The 15,978-nt window shown below is 38.1% G+C and overlaps 1 protein-coding gene across 1 annotated transcript in view; it reads right to left on the bottom strand.

Moving 5' to 3' along the window:
• Positions 1 to 6,038: 6,038 nt before the first annotated feature.
• LOC104507520 (NEDD4 family-interacting protein 2-like) overlaps positions 6,039 to 15,978 on the bottom strand; it is a gene marked incomplete at its 3' end in the record, with an annotated part of 28,087 nt that continues 18,147 nt past the window's right edge. The window contains exons 2-4 of the mRNA XM_010148837.1: positions 15,293 to 15,449; positions 13,333 to 13,460; positions 6,039 to 6,126 (exon numbers count right to left, since the gene is read on the bottom strand). Coding sequence (XP_010147139.1) covers positions 6,039 to 6,126; positions 13,333 to 13,460; positions 15,293 to 15,449 — 373 coding nt within the window. The remainder of the gene's footprint in view (positions 6,127 to 13,332; positions 13,461 to 15,292; positions 15,450 to 15,978) is intronic.

Raw genomic sequence — 15,978 nt, 5'->3', positions numbered from 1 at the left:
TAGCCGGAGTTAAACGACGACACTGCTACAACCACATCATATTTTTAATTAAAAAAATCATTCTTAACTTCTCTGTGCCCATCTTCTTCACGCAGCCACGTTCTGTGTTCATTGTCCAGTCTCCCACTGCAAGATTAACCACTCTGCAGCAGCAAGAATTGTTTTCTATCCCAGAGATCACCGGTGTTTGGCTTCGTAGTTGAGCCCTGCTTTCAACTTCTGTGCTCTCTTAATAGATTTCAGGCATTTAGATGAAACTCAGAGTGACTGCGTTGGCATCATGATTTCAGTCTCTTTCTTTGCTACTCTAACACCACACAGACAAGTGGGACTAACAAAAACAAGACGTTTGAGTTTTGTTGTCACTTGAGGAATGTATAAGAGGAGAAAATAAATTTATATTAATGTAGTCCACACAAAGAGAATATACCCACTAGAGTTATTTCCTCATGACAACAAAACTCATATTGAAACACAGGTAAAAAGTTGCTTTTTGGGAGGACGAGTGTTGGGCTAAAGGTACTTTTTAATAAAAAGTCTTATTCATACCCGATATAGTGCCCACAACAATTATGTTGTACTTTTATTTCTCTTCATGGTTTGCAATAAGATAATCCTAGCTGAATACAAAGCACAGGATGTTCTAAATGTTGTAAAGGTCTTAGAATCTGATGTGCAAAATAAGGCTATCCATCAGCTATTTCCATACCCAAAGCCCTCTTCTGAGGGGCAGTGGTCAGCACAGGATTTTTCATACCAAAAATTAAGGTTAGAAAACAAGTGCCTTATATCTATTGGTAATTATAAAGAAGCTGGAGTAAAATCATTCAACTTGGTTTTGGCAGACAAGCTTGTATCCCCTGCCATTCTTCATTCTCCGATAACTATAGGGGAGGGGCAAGGCAAAGATGATGTATGAAGCTGTACTTCGTCATTATGAATTTATTAATCCATGCTTGCTTTTGGTTGGTGCTCCTTAAGTTGTAAAGCAATACTGATACATCCTTTCTTTCTATCCTCACAATTTACAGTAAACAAAACTTAGGTTTTCAAGTTAAGCAATCTTGTGCAAACGTTGAGTTGCATACATTCCAACAGATCAAAAGACACAACAATAATGACAAGCATACTAGAACAAATCTGCTTTTCCCTCAGTTGTTCTTGTATTTCACCTGCTAATCTTTTTTATGTAGCTTTCCACAGCTACACATTAATATAAACTTAAGACGAGTGATTAAGTATCATCGAGGAGATTAAGTATCATGGAGAAGAGGAGGCTCCGAGGAGACCTCATTGCAGCTTTCCAGTATCTGAAGGGGGCCTAAAAGGGTGCTGGGAGAGGACTTTTTACAAGAGCCTGTAGTGATAGGACAAGGGGTAATGGGTACAAATTGAAATCAGGGAGGTTTAGATTAGATGTCAGGAAGAAATTCTTCACAGAGAGGGTGGTGAGGCACTGGAACAGGTTGCCCAGAGATGTTGTGGATGCCCCATCCCTGGAAGTGTTCAAGGCCAGGTTGGATGTGGCTTTGAGCAACCGGGTCTAGTGCAAGGTGTCCCTGCCCATGGCAGGGGGGTTGGAACTAGATGGTCTTTAAGGTCCCTTCCAACCCAAACCATTCTATGACTCTATGATTCTATGATCATGAAAAGAAGCCAGCAAAACTGGTCTGAAGACCCATGTTGGTTCCAAATTTTAACCATGACTCAAGCTTGTGGTAAGATTATAATGGCAGCTATATATACAAAAGCAACCATGTTCAGTTACATCCTGTATTCCCCAATTTGTTTGCCCAATGACATTATTTTAATATAGAGCAAACACTAAACTCTGATGTTTCATACCTGGCCTACGCTTACTAGGCACACTGCAATAAATAAAACTTTCCAGATCTTCAAGTACCACTAGAAATTATTCTTCCCATTCCTGCACAGAATTTATTCCATTTGTGAACTGGGACACATTTTTGCTCCTTCCTGAATGGCACACCTGAAGTGTGATGATGATCACTAGAAGCATTTGCTATCAGCTTCAACAGACAATTATTTTTCGTCACTGCGTAGAAAATGCTGAAAAACTTTCCTAGGCAATTTATTTCTACTGCTTCATTACCCTTGATGGTAAATTTTGTGTAATGCCCAGCTGGAAGTTTCCTCATTCCAATTACTTTGTATTACATCCAACACGTATGGAAAAACCATGTAAGACAAATTCTCTCTGTAAAAAGAAAGAAGTAAGGTGATTGTGTATGAAGCTCAGCCAGGCTCCTCTCAGTATCAGAGAGAAACAAGCACTCCCAAAACAGTTCCTTTATCTCCTTACAACATCTGCAATTTCAGTCAAATGACTTCCCCTCTGCTTCTCTTGCATGACTATGGGAAACCTGCGTAACATTTGTGATGTGGACATACAGAAGCCAGGTTTCCTAAGTTCACACAGAAGAATCCTGCCACCAGAAATTTAGACCATGCTTACCACTTCTTGGGAAGCATAAGACAGGAAGCCTTGAGTTTGTGCTACAACTCTGCCATCCAACTTCTGCCCACTTGAAACCCCCTACGTAGGTATCCTAGCTTGTGTGCAGTTTATTGACTGTCTGAAGCACCTAATAGTTTTGAAAACTGTATGAACATTAGTTTACAAAATTTTGGTGTGGTTACTATCTGTTCCAACATAGCACCTGGGACAACACGTATGTTTACATTTCTCCACATCATGAGATTTGGTTGATGTAAGTTGTACACAGCGTCTAAATCGCCCAGATGTTGTTCAAAAAGAACAAATCAGATCTCTATATGAGAATTTCAAGTTTGGCTGTGTGACTGAACACTTTTCTCCATTTCTTCCTCCTTATTAACGCATCTGTGAAGTTCAAATTAATATTCATTTTTCCTACATTGTAGGGATAACACAAAATTCCCATGGTTATGAAAAATCCATATGAGCTCCACAATTCATGCTGGGGCACACAGGTGGAAAGGCTGGTGGATATTTATGAAGCATATATAAATGAAAACCATATAAGCTTTTTATTACTGCCCAAAATGACATCCTTCACATAATGAAGATGAGCCAATCAAACATGAACCAAAATACTTCCACTGTGGGCAGATGACCCTGTAGGTTATGACAGTTACTTGCTCTATCACAACTCCCGCTGTGTTCAGAATTGAAAGAAACAGCACATTCATAGTAAAACTAATATATTCACTAATATGAATGAATATAATCTACATATATAATCTGAATATAATATAATATTCACTAATAAATGAATATATTCACTAATATATTCATTTACCTCAAAATTAGGACTGATAAACACCAGCCCTGACCATTAGAGAGCAGATTCTCCACTCACCACATAATCACAGATTTCAAAAGCAACACCGATTTCTTAAAACATATGATTTTACCATATATTAGAAATAAAATGGGTTGCTTTCCCATTTTTTCCACTAAGTTTCCACTAAGAATCAAGTACTAAAGCAAAAAATCCACCTGCTCACAAAAAGGGCTTTTACTCTTTAGAGCCTATTGTCTCTCTCTCTGCAGCTATCCTAAACAGAACTGTGCTTTATAACTTAGATGGAAAACAGGTTTTGAACTTGCACCAAGCACAAAAAAAAACCCCACCAAAACCAGGTGTGGCCACTAGATGGCCTCAAGACAAGCAATTTTATGCAACTTGGGCCGCTACCACTAGATGGTAGCTACGTATCACTAGTTGATTGCAATGTGCTGGTAAAATGAGTGTAGAGTTTATTATACTTCAGTTGAATAACATGAAATCTTAAAAGCTAACTTCACTGTTTTATATTTAAAAGAAAAGCAGGCACATACACATCCTGCTCCAAGATCTTTCTCCCAGTGCTGTACCTGAGAGTCATGGGAGGAGGCTGGAAAGCACATCTGGAACAAGCCATTCGTTCCCAGTAGAGACCGTTTCTGCTGCTGTTCTGCATTTTAACTAAGTGAGGGAACTTATTCTAGGCTCTCTGTGATATGCCGATCTACTTGCAGTGTTTAAACATATTCCACACCGTAAAAAAGACAACCCTAAAAGACAGCCATATTGTAAATTTCATTTTTAGTTCCTGCTCTCTTAAATATACATACATCAACTTTATGGAGACTTTTATGTGCTTATTAGAAGGACAGGAATACATCACCCATGATTTACAATCTACCCTTATTAAGTAAAACTCATTTTAAATTTAGTTCTCCAATTTCCCTAAGAAAAACTACTGAAAATTAATATTACAGGTCTATAAATGCTATGAGTTTTTGTGAACCCCACATACTATGAACACAAACAAGTAAACTTCATCGATTTTCATATGTAACTTGCATCCATAACAACCAACACAGACACCAATTAAGCTTACACTTGCATAAATATCTTACAATGTGTAAGCACTCATGCATTTCCTTCACAGACGAGCAAAGTTGGCAGTAACGTAGTGTCAGAATAACCAAGAAAAATCACCATCGACAGAGTGTGTTTGTCAAATGTGTAAAAGCAGTGCTCTGTGCAGTCAGTCTCGGCTAAACAGCTGTTTGAAGAGAAAGCTGGCAGTTTACTCAAGTAGATGTCTGCATTCTTGAAGGTGGACACAAGGTTCTGGGCATGAAGCTTTAGCCAGCTGCATGGGAGTATCATCGGAGCCTTTGATTCCAGTTGAGGTTCTGGATAGCAGGATTTTTTACTACTGCTGTGCTCCTAGCTGCAAGCTAACAAGTCTGTTTTCAGCTGTGATTTTAAGGACTTAAAACATACTAGAGCCAACAATCCACTTGACTTCCAAGTGCAGGGCTCATAAAAGCCTGAATCAGGATTTAAAAGCAAGAAGAAGTTCACACAATACAGAACCTAAATAGATTAAATACAAAAACCTATAGCAAATAGGGAAGGGGAAAAAAGGGGAAAAAAAATTAAGCCATACTCTTCTCTGGCCCCAAAAATATATACCCTTTCTGTGGTCCAACTACAGAAAGAAGTCAGACTACAAAGCTCACTTCGTTATCGCTATATATGCATTTATATATTTGCTATGTGAGGTAGACACATAGATTTGTATCCCAAGGTGCAAACACCACATTGTCCTAGTACACTGTATGCCAACATGACAAAAACTTCTATGGAAGTTCTTTAACCTGCATCTGTAACAGTTAAAGAGACTGTGAAGGATATTAAGGAAAAAAGAACCAAGATGAGATCTAGGTTGAAGGACATAAAGGAGGTTACAGTAGATAATCAATCAGCTTTCATTCTCATAAATGCTAAAAAGAACAGCTGCATCTCTGACACCAAGCTTCCATCCAGGTTGATAAACAGGTTTATTTAAGAAAGGGAAAACAGCCTCAGAAATTAGAAAGAAATATGCAATTGGCAAAACAGAAGCAGCCTCTTTCTAGAAGTAATCTATAGTGGCTAAATCAGCACAGTACATAAGTTACAAGAGATGCAGAGCGTGCACACACAGTACTCAAAGTGCTGTAGTAGTGCTGGTTGCCCTCAGACGTTATCTGTAGACAGTACATTTGTATATGCTCATGGTTAGTTCAACCTGAAAATGAGCATGGCTGGATTTCTTCCGAAAACCCACCTGCAGCTATTTAATTCACTAAGCGAACATCAGCAACTTTTACATGGCACATCAGCGCTCTCTCTCAAACATTTTCTACTTCAAAATCAATTCAGAGATTTCTGTGATCCGGCCTTTAATTCAAGTTGGTATTCCAACTAAAAGATGACAGAATTTCCCAATTCACAGGTAACAGTGCAGTCTTGCTACGCCTCAAAACATTTACTATGATTTTGCTCTGTCCTCCATCTGTGACAGATGCCACAGAAAAAGCAAGTGCAACGTATCTGCTACATCTGGAACAGGAATTATTTATATCTCTGTACAAGTAAAGAAATCCATTCATTAAAATACATTAATGCAATTTATCACAGCTATCTTTTATATTCCACAGAAAAATGGTACAATTAAGATACACCTCAGTAGGTCTGGGATACAAGATAACTTACTGAAAAATGCCAACATGAAGATGCCATCATTGCCCACTCTAAGCTGATCTGCATCACTGAAATCATCCCGTGGTGGATACTCTTCTTCCTGGATTTACAGGTTAGTGATAATTTAGTGAAAAGTTTATTTTAGAATAACTATCTGTAGGATTAAAGTATTAATTATGTTTTTAAAGCTGGAAGAAAATTGACATTTCTTTAACACGTCCACATCAAGGAATTTTCTAAGAAAAACAATTCATATCTATAAAACAGCTCTTCTTTGTTACTTATATTGACAGAGTCCATGTTTTCTGTGAAAGTTTCTATAGAAGATATGTACATACTGCCTATTCATCTTAAATGAAGCTAGAAATTATTTCAGATGAGTACTTTGACAATCAAAACCAATGGAAATCTCTTTTTTTACTGTAGCTATCTTCATATGCAGCCAAGTTATTAGATATTTTTTGGGAAAGTCATTACACAGTACGCCCTATTTTTTTCCTGCCAGAAAAGTCTTTTAATGCTTTCCAAAATACAGAATTAAGTTTTAGAATAAAGTTAATATCTTAAATTGCTGATGCAACAGCCCTGCACTAACCAATGTGACTACCCTATAACCCACCGCAAACTATGCAAAGCAAAGAAAACCTCTGGGAAGACTAGAGGGCATGAGCACATTAAAAGGGTTTAAAAAACTCTAAAAGCACTATACTTTTAAGTCAAACACAAGTAAACAGAGATGTTACTCAACACAATCCAACGATTTCTTCTCCCATCGTGCTAAATACTGGATTTCAAGATACAGAAAGTATAAGTTTATTTTGTTTCTCAGTACTTGATCTTCAACAGAACTTGGCAGATCTTACGTAGGCAGTTCTGTGAAGAAGTAGAACGTTGCTGCAACTGTAGACTGGGAAACTTAACAGTTTTCATGACGACAGCACTTACTAAAGAGAGCCTGATGGAAACCAGCCAAACACCCCATTTTTATTCTTAAACAAATAACCTCAAAAAATGCAGGATGATACAAAATAGCTAACGCTGTCAGTAGCAGCAGTAACATGGTTTAGACATAAGCATTAGTTACATTCTTCTCCTATTTTTTTTCCAATTAATCGTAATGTATTAGAATTGAGATGAGAAACGACTTATCAAAAAACCAAGTGAAAACAAGGGAAATTAAAATTAGTTCAAGTGAGATTTACTTAGCTGTTTCACCCACAGCAAACACTTAATGCTGAAGTAATGTACTTATGATTTTAACGTACTATTCAGTCGCTGTACCAAATGTTATTTTGTGCAGTAAGCTGACAACTAGAAGGGCATTAAACAAAGGAATCTAAAGCTCTGTCATGGGACTGTACTTATGATTTTAACGTACTATTCAGTCGCTGTACCAAATGTTATTTTGTGCAGTAAGCTGACAACTAGAAGGGCATTAAACAATCAAAGGAATCTAAAGCTCTGCCATGGGACTGACATGTTCACCTCAACCCAGCAAAATAATTTACCAGGGTATAGCGATTATGGTTAAAAATGTGCTGGAACACACTGTGCCAACTCAAGGCAGCCAGCGACACCCTGCATAATACGGCCATGACATTCCAGCTGCGCTAGTTCATTTCAGATTAATTAACCAGGACTCTTTATCAGATAAATTATTTCAAAAAAGCTGCTATTCACATAGACAGAGCTCAGGAAAGAGTAAAAAGCTAGCTGAACAACAATCTTCAGACGCTATCATTCAACTCTACATGATTTCAGTGACTACGAAAGCATTAGTTTATTTAGCTCAACCTTTGCTGCTGCTACAAGACTGATGGGGTGGGGAGAAGAAAACAAGGGCTGAAAATCCATTTACCAAAGAGTTACATTTGAATGTGCTTATGTTTGAAAAGTGTGCCACAAAAGTTCCTTTTACAAGTCATGACAACAAAAAATATTTTTCATGTTAACTTCAGAAGGTCTATAAAACCCCACATAAAATAAGTTTTGGAGTCTTTTTTAAAACTGTCTGCTACCTACTGTACTTCATACTGGCATTTCCAAGGCGGTTAGTGAATTACGCTCGATGCAAAATGTTGCTTCAGAAAAAGAAAAATTTTGCTCAACTAAAATAACAAGTTTAGCAGGTTCCTCTATATGCACAGGCTTCTCCAAGGCTTACATATGTGAGAAACACAGTGACATGAGGGCAGACATTTGCAAGCAGGCACTGTTGAAATAAGTGTGAACAAGTTGTAATTTATCACATTCCATGTCAAAAAGCAATTGTATTAAACCAAGCACTGTTTCCAAGAACTGGAATATGAAAATTATCAGGAAGCTTAAGAAATGGAATGGTTTCCTGCTCTTAAATCATGTTCAGCCTCTATCTACATCATTTAGTATTGTGTGGCTGTTATGATCAGTCCTGCAGACAGAAAGCACTAATTGGCCACTGCTCAAGCCCCACTAATATCAGCTGTCTTTCACAGTGCTCTCATTTGATTGAGTTGGTGTCAACTGCCCCAGTCTTCCTTCAGAACAGAACTGTTTGGCATCATTCACTGAAGAAAGAAAAGGGACAGTTCAGAATAACTGTCCCCTCTGCTGGTGCTTATAACTAAATACAATGTCGTAACAGTATTTCTGTTAGATACTGATGTTCTAATCAATGGGAATAATAATGTATTTTATTTACATTTTTTTCTTTTTAATGACAAGAATGTCATATAACACACACAAATCCATAAAATATGTAATGTTGTTTCAGTATCTCATATTGATTTTTGACAAATTTAGCCACGTTAAGGATCATGGACAATACTTCTTGTTTGCTAAATATCCCAACATCTGTAATAAACAGAAAACTTACTGTTCCTATGAGCAAAGAAACAGCTAAATGGCAGAATATATTATTAACATAAATGGCATGTCACACAGAGTAGTTTCTCTAAGCAAAAGGACATCAAATAGTACACGACATCTACTGAAGTTGAATCTACCAACGTCCCTGAAACGACAGCGCTCTCTGTAGCATTCTGTGAAGACAGGGCTGTTTTCCCTCCACCCCAGTGCTTTTTAACTGCTTGCAAATTGAAACCCAGCATGGCATATAGTGAGACCACCACCTTTAATCAAGTAAACAACCAGAGTTTTCAGGAACTCCTTGGATAACTAAACTGATACATCTTTTCTCAATGCAGTGGATTTACAGAGAAAAACTTCTGAGGAAAAGGTCAAATTAGTTAAAAAATAAAACATATGTGCAGCATACAAAATAATGTAGAGAAGTTAATGGTGGTGGGAAAAAAGGCACAAGGAATCCCAGAAGCACGCGTTTGCCTGCAGGAAAATTCACAGTTAAAGTCTAAACTAGAGAGAACTATACCATACCTCTGGACGACTGAGGAATATTTCATCAAACAGACTCCTAGACTCCCTAAACTGGGCGTGCTAAGCATGTAAAAACAGAAAAACATAAGACAGATGCAACTGAAAAGCATTAAGTAAAAGCCATTCATTGCAACATACAAACAAGTCATTTAACTGTTACCAGTATTTTTGCCCATTTAAATCAACCTTTCAAAACTGATCTTGAGAATTTGAAAAGGAAAACATCAAAAGTCAGGGTAACTCATGATTATCACAACTGATGACATAAGGCTGCTACAATTTCTTTGACACACTGAGCTATCTGGGAGCATTTGAGAGAAAGAAATGTTCATGCAGAATGTATTCTTGTAAGGCAAACTACGCAGAGGACTACAAAAATAAGTACTGAAAGTTTCAGTAAATTTTAAGTTTAGATTGTTCACACAATCTGTGGATGCAGGGCCTATAACAAAGTCTTTGATGACACTAATGTCTTTCCCTCAATTCAGGAGAGAAAAAAAAAAAAGGATGGAAGTTCTTTAGTGATTGTGCTGCTTTTTTATACCATTTTCCCCTCTTCCGTTCAACCAATACGTTTGCAGCCTTCTTTACTGCACACTTAGGACTATACTACCAACCAATTATCAGCTTCATGTATCACTCAAGATCACATATGGAGATGTAGTTTTTTCCAATTGTCCACATTATTGTAGTGAAGAGGCAATATATCCTCTTTTTACAAGGAAGACGAGAGAGACATGGATCATGGCAGAGTTTACATTCCTAAGAGCACTAATTTCATAAGGCTGAAAATAAAACCTGAAAAAAACCCTATGTTACATTGTTTCTGTATGTTTTGCAAAGCGTGAAATACACAAGTCAGACACTGTCCACAGCTGTCACTGCTTTTTGCAGTGACACTTTCGAAGGCAGGGAAAGTGCAAAACCAATTAACTACAAACCAGTAGTGCAAAGTTTAAGTCACTTATCTGCTCTTCGATGGGTATTGCCACGGCATGGAATGGGTATGCCCATGGTAGGGGGGTTGGAACTTGATGATCTTTAAGGTCCCTTCCAACCCAAACCATTCTGTGACTGATTCTATATGGTTCAGAGCTAAGGATCAAAATCCTTCCCCTCAAGATGGCTAATCACCACTCTAACCATAACACCATTTTTTTTTTCCTTATTCCTGTCATCTGCCAGATTAAGACAGTTTTATTGCAGTCTTAATACACCCCAGTGTAAGTTCATCAGAGGTATTAAATACAGAAGAGATTTTGTGGCAGTATCACATGGTAATTAAAATGGCAGTAATTAAAACTGTGCTGGCACGTAATTTTAATGTTGTATACAAAACAGGAATTCAACTTCAGCATCGCCTACTTTTTCCCCAAATCTCAACTTTGCAACCCTAACACTGTGTGCATGCATGTGTGTGCTTAAAAACCAAAACAAAACCCCAAAAAACCTGAAAAAAACCACACAGAAGCAAATTGAGCAGAAATTCTAACAAACTCGAGAACTTTAGCAGTCAGCAGGACTGGCTTTTAGGGATACTGAGTAAGTAGTGCTGTAAGTCTGCAACTTTTTAGTCAATCTCTGTATTGCGAGAACAGTGGTGTGTTCCTACTGATTTTTCATAAGTGAAATGCTTGTGGTGTCAGCACCTAGTTCTTGAATGTCAAGTTCTATTATGTTTTGGAAAAGCAGACTACTGTAAAAGTTTATCACTTTTTCACCATATCCTACCCTCCTACCTCTTAACTCCAGATTGTTTTTCCCTTCCTACTCCTCTTTTCTCACACAGACACTTGGGTTCCTTCTCCACCAAACCCAGCTTATCCTTCTCCCTCCTGTTTCTTGTTTAAATCTCTGTACTTGCTCCACAGCACTGCTCTCCATTCCCACTTGCTGCTTTTCATTCTTAGACCCACCTTCTCTGATGCCTGCCTGTGTTCACTTGGAGCCAGTTACCTCCTTGCCCAGCCAAAACCAGTCCTCTCTTCCTACAACACGTAAGCTTCAGAGCCTCAGAGCTGTTGTCCTTCTTCCCTCCACCTAGGATTGATGCCCTTGCAGATGAATTAAGTGGCCTTCTCCTTCCCTTCCAACCAAACGCTAGTGTAATGAAACTACTTCAAGGCACACCAGAAATTCCTATTTCTCCGTTCCAGTGTTTTCACCAGCAGCAGTCAAGAGCAGTCATAAGGTGTATCTACTTTTAGTCCTGTAATCCTGCTCTGATACAGAATATTTGAGAATGCTCTCTGGCGACACCTGCACACCTGCCATCCCATCCCCTTCGGAGCTATAAGCAGCCTAAACTTGTTCAGACAAGAGAAACTCCACTAAATTTACTGAACTGAAAGCTGCACCTATCAACTGTCGAAACTCATTTTACAAAATGTTCTCATTTGCCCAAAACCAGGCAGATTTTCTAAGGAAGGGCAAAAGATGTTTCTGACACAATAACCTGAACAGGTAAGAGAGTTCTCCAAAATAAAAAAAGCTTAAGACAAGGCAAAACCACTGATTTTTATTTTTGTCTTAACTTTATTGGCTGAGGTTTCCCCCATGAAGTTCAGGTCAAGGAAGACAGGAAGATTGCTTGTATGTCTGAAACTTTCACCCCATAGGGCTGTAGACATACACAGTTAAAAGCAACAAGAATCTTCCAAGAGAGTTAGACATGTCCCACCTAAAGCATCACAGGACTGTTAATGGTACTGTAAAGGTTAAGGTTTGGGATGCTAATGCTCCACGTAAGTTTAAAGGTTCATAATTTCAGACTAAGGACCTAATTCAGACCAATATTTCAGCAAAGGTTTTATGTATATGACAAGCAGTAAGGACAGACGACACAAAATCCATGCTACTGTTAAAGCAGTTAAAAGGTTACAACTGGAGATCATCACATCATAGCAGAATGCTGTCAAGTAACCATGCAGATGTCCCTGGTTCCCTGCTGCAGATTTGGGTAACACCTTCACTGGCGGTTACACAAACCCGATTTAACTTCAGCTGTGAGTGCTGTGCACGGCGATTACTGCCGAGCAGTCAAGGAAAGAACAGACTCACCCTGGGTGACAAGTCACAAGCAGACTGCGGTCAGTAAAGATTTTAAATGCATCTCAAACGCAATGACATTTGATCTTAAGGTGGAGACTTTCGGGGAAAGCACTGAAGACTAATTTGGGTATCCTATATTATGGTCATACTACCAAATAGCAGAATTTCCACACTCCAAAACTCGGGGTGGGGAGGGGAAGGAAGATCTTCCCTTACAAAACGAACATTTAACACTAATTGTAGACATCAATTTTCTATTTTGAAGACTGTATTATCTGTTAATTCTTACAAAACGATAAGCACTGATTATATACATACTACTTAATTTGCTGCTTACCATTAACTCACGGTGTGAGGGTTTTTCTTTGAACATTTCTTTGAACTTCAGTATTAGTTTTAATGGAGAAAACAACAGGGACCTTAGCTTGTTTATACCTCTATTATTTGGGGTTTTGTCCCTTCCAGACTGTTGGAATTTCCCTTCCTCTCTAAAGGCCTACTTTGTCCATTAATATATTTTTTTACCACCTGAAATGCTAAGTATCAGCAATAATGCCACAAAGTAACATTAGTAGTGAATACCTAAATAAAGATGACAAAATACTGGCTAAACTATTAAAACAGTGCAAAATTTGGCTTTTAAAGCTGTTTAGACATGAGCTATGCCTCAGAAAAGAGTGAATATGATACACTTTTCATAGGACTTTACAACTAACTGACATTATCTACACAAAACCTGATATCCCAACTATGTAATGTAAATGAGCATCCCACCATTATTTTAACAAATAGGCCATAATATGGGCCCAATTGGTGTAAACAAATGGATTAGCTTCACATGTTTCAAAAGACTGGAATAAAGCAGAACGGTATCACTTACTCGTTGGGCAACTTCTGCTGCAGCAGCTGCCATTGCTGCAGCTTTGGCCTTCTCTGCTTCATCGTAAGTAGGAAGAGAGGTAGCTACACTGTATGGAGGTGGTACAGGATAAAATTCATTGTGTGTTTCTGTTCAAAATAAAGAGGTTACACATTTTTAAGCCAGAAAGATGTCAAGACTTAAATATTACATGCACAAAACCACTGAGCTTTAAGGTACAGTTTTTTCAACAGAAGCTGAAATTGATGATACTTGCATTTCAACTTCTTTTAAGTTTAAAAAAAAAACACCTTTATATTTATTTTAAAGTAGTGGACAACTTGATGGTGCTTTTAGTTGCTACTCCAGGCAGAAATCTTAACCTAGATGATGCAAGGAACCAACAAGTTTATGAACAAAATAAAAATCGTATTTGCTGAGTTACATCCCCAGGAATTCCAACCAAAGGCTTTTTAATCAAACCATAAAAGACATGCACAGGAATATCCTTAAAAAAGCTATTAATTATCAACATCAACACTTAAGTCCAGTAATAATCATGCTATATTTTTATTAGCATGGCCTTGTTCCTAACTCCAGCTATTCTATGAAAATCCATTTTTCAAAGATTTCAGTTTCACCACATTCTTTTAAAAATGTTCCATCTACCAAAATGGCCAAATAGAGTTCATTCCTATATACTGAAATAGTAAAGCATCACCAAACAAATACAAATTATTTAAAATAGACCTTGAGCTTCCTCCTACAGCCAGCAGTAGCTTGTAAAAAGAGTGCTTATGTGGTAAAGATCTGTCAGTGCTGGTCACATGGTAAAAAGATTTGTCAGCACACCACCACAAAGATGTTATATATAGGGATAATTCTGCATAGCTTTGTATTAAACTCGCTAACACTGTCTCAAAAAACAGGGACAGGAAATCACTCTTTTCATCAACATTTAAAAAATTATGTTGGAGACCTTACTGCAGCCTTCCAGTACCTAAAGGGGGCCTGCAAGGAAGCTGGGGGGGGACTTTTTACAAGGGCCTGTAGTGATAGGACAAGGGGTAATGGATTTAAATTGAAACTGGGTTTGGATTACATATCAGGAAGAAGTTCTTCACGGAGAGGGTGGTGAAGCACTGGAAGAGGTTGCCCAGAGAAGCTGTGGATGCCCCATCCCTGGAAGTGTTCAAGGCCAGGCTGGATGAGGCTTTGAGCAACCTGGTCTAGTGGAAGGTGTCCCTGCCCATGGCAGGGGGATTGGAACTAGATGATCTTTAAGGTCCCTTCCAACCCAAACCATTCTGCAATTCTATGATTAATTCTGTAATATTTTCTGGCATATGGGAGCTGCAAATCCAAGCAGCTTTGCTTAAACAGGGACTTCAGCGTTGTCTGCTGTTAAGTCTCCCACACCACAAAGAAAAGTCACCACCTCATGAGAAAGGGAGCAGTGCATAGATGGAGAAAAAGTCTACTGTTACTCATTTTCCGCAAGAAATTTTATCAATAGCCTTTAAAACAAAATAATCATTTCATGGCAATATTTTCACCAAACAATAGCACACACTTCAAAAGTTTAAGTTTTAACAAATCAGTGCTGTGAGGGGTTTTTGGTTTTGTGTTTCAATAAAGAAGCAATGAAAATTGCTAGTGAAGTCTAACGATGGAGCACTACTCAAAGATGTAGACTAAATGTGGAACTGAACTACATACAGACTTAAATAAAACCTATTACACTAATTAATGAACGACCATTTAGTCTAGTAATTTGGAACAATCAGTGTAATTTAGAGGCGCACGCCCTCTGAACAAACCAGACAAAGGGCTGTGCGTGAGAGCACAGATTTTTTTTTTTTCTGCAATTTTGTGCGTAGGAAAAAAAAAACCAGCAGAACACCACAGCATTGTACCACTGCGAACTAAGTGCTGATTCACACACACTCCTCCCTGACAGGCTGTTATGTAAGAGAAATACCTGAGGTTGCAGCTGCTTCTACAGCTATGCTACAGTAAGGTGGAGGGGAAGTATCTGCTTCGGGTAAGGCGGCTGTCTGGGGACTCTGCGTAGTCTCTGTAGACGTGGAAGGCTGCTCAGCTGCTGAAGACTCTGGGGGATCATCCTCATTGTGAAGCTTAGAAGAAAAACACACAAATTTCAGACGCATTTAGGAAATACTTTCCATGACAACCTGCTGCTTGCAGAACAGTCTTCAGAAAGAGATTGTTCTTCTTCAAAAACACCAAAAATTATTTACAAAAGACACGTGACTACTTTACGTAGTCCAGTTAAATCCTTTTATGCAAACAGCTAAAGATAATCTTAACTGCCTTCCCCACGCTCCCCCAAGAAACGGATTCCATTTCATCAGTGACGTTCAGAGATTTTTATTGTGAAATGCTTTCTATTATATGAATATTTTAACAGTATTGCACTTTTTTTCTTAAATACATCCATAAAATGTATTAACACATTTCAAAATACAACAGGTAAGTAATACTTTTATTGTATTAATCTAGAAGAAAAAAAAAAAATAAAGACACGTTTCCACTTCTATAATTGAGATTTTTATTCTCCTGCATCTTGTCAGAGAGCTTCTCCACTCAAATTCTGAGACTTTTCAAAACATTCTCCTTTTCTCACAATCCGGAAAAAATCTTTTC

The sequence above is a fragment of the Eurypyga helias genome, unplaced genomic scaffold (genome assembly GCF_000690775.1).
Source record: "Eurypyga helias isolate BGI_N326 unplaced genomic scaffold, ASM69077v1 scaffold2883, whole genome shotgun sequence".
In the NCBI taxonomy this organism is placed as follows: domain Eukaryota; kingdom Metazoa; phylum Chordata; class Aves; order Eurypygiformes; family Eurypygidae; genus Eurypyga; species Eurypyga helias.
Note: the sequence above shows the minus strand (reverse complement) of the source record. Positions and strands in the feature narration are given on the sequence as shown.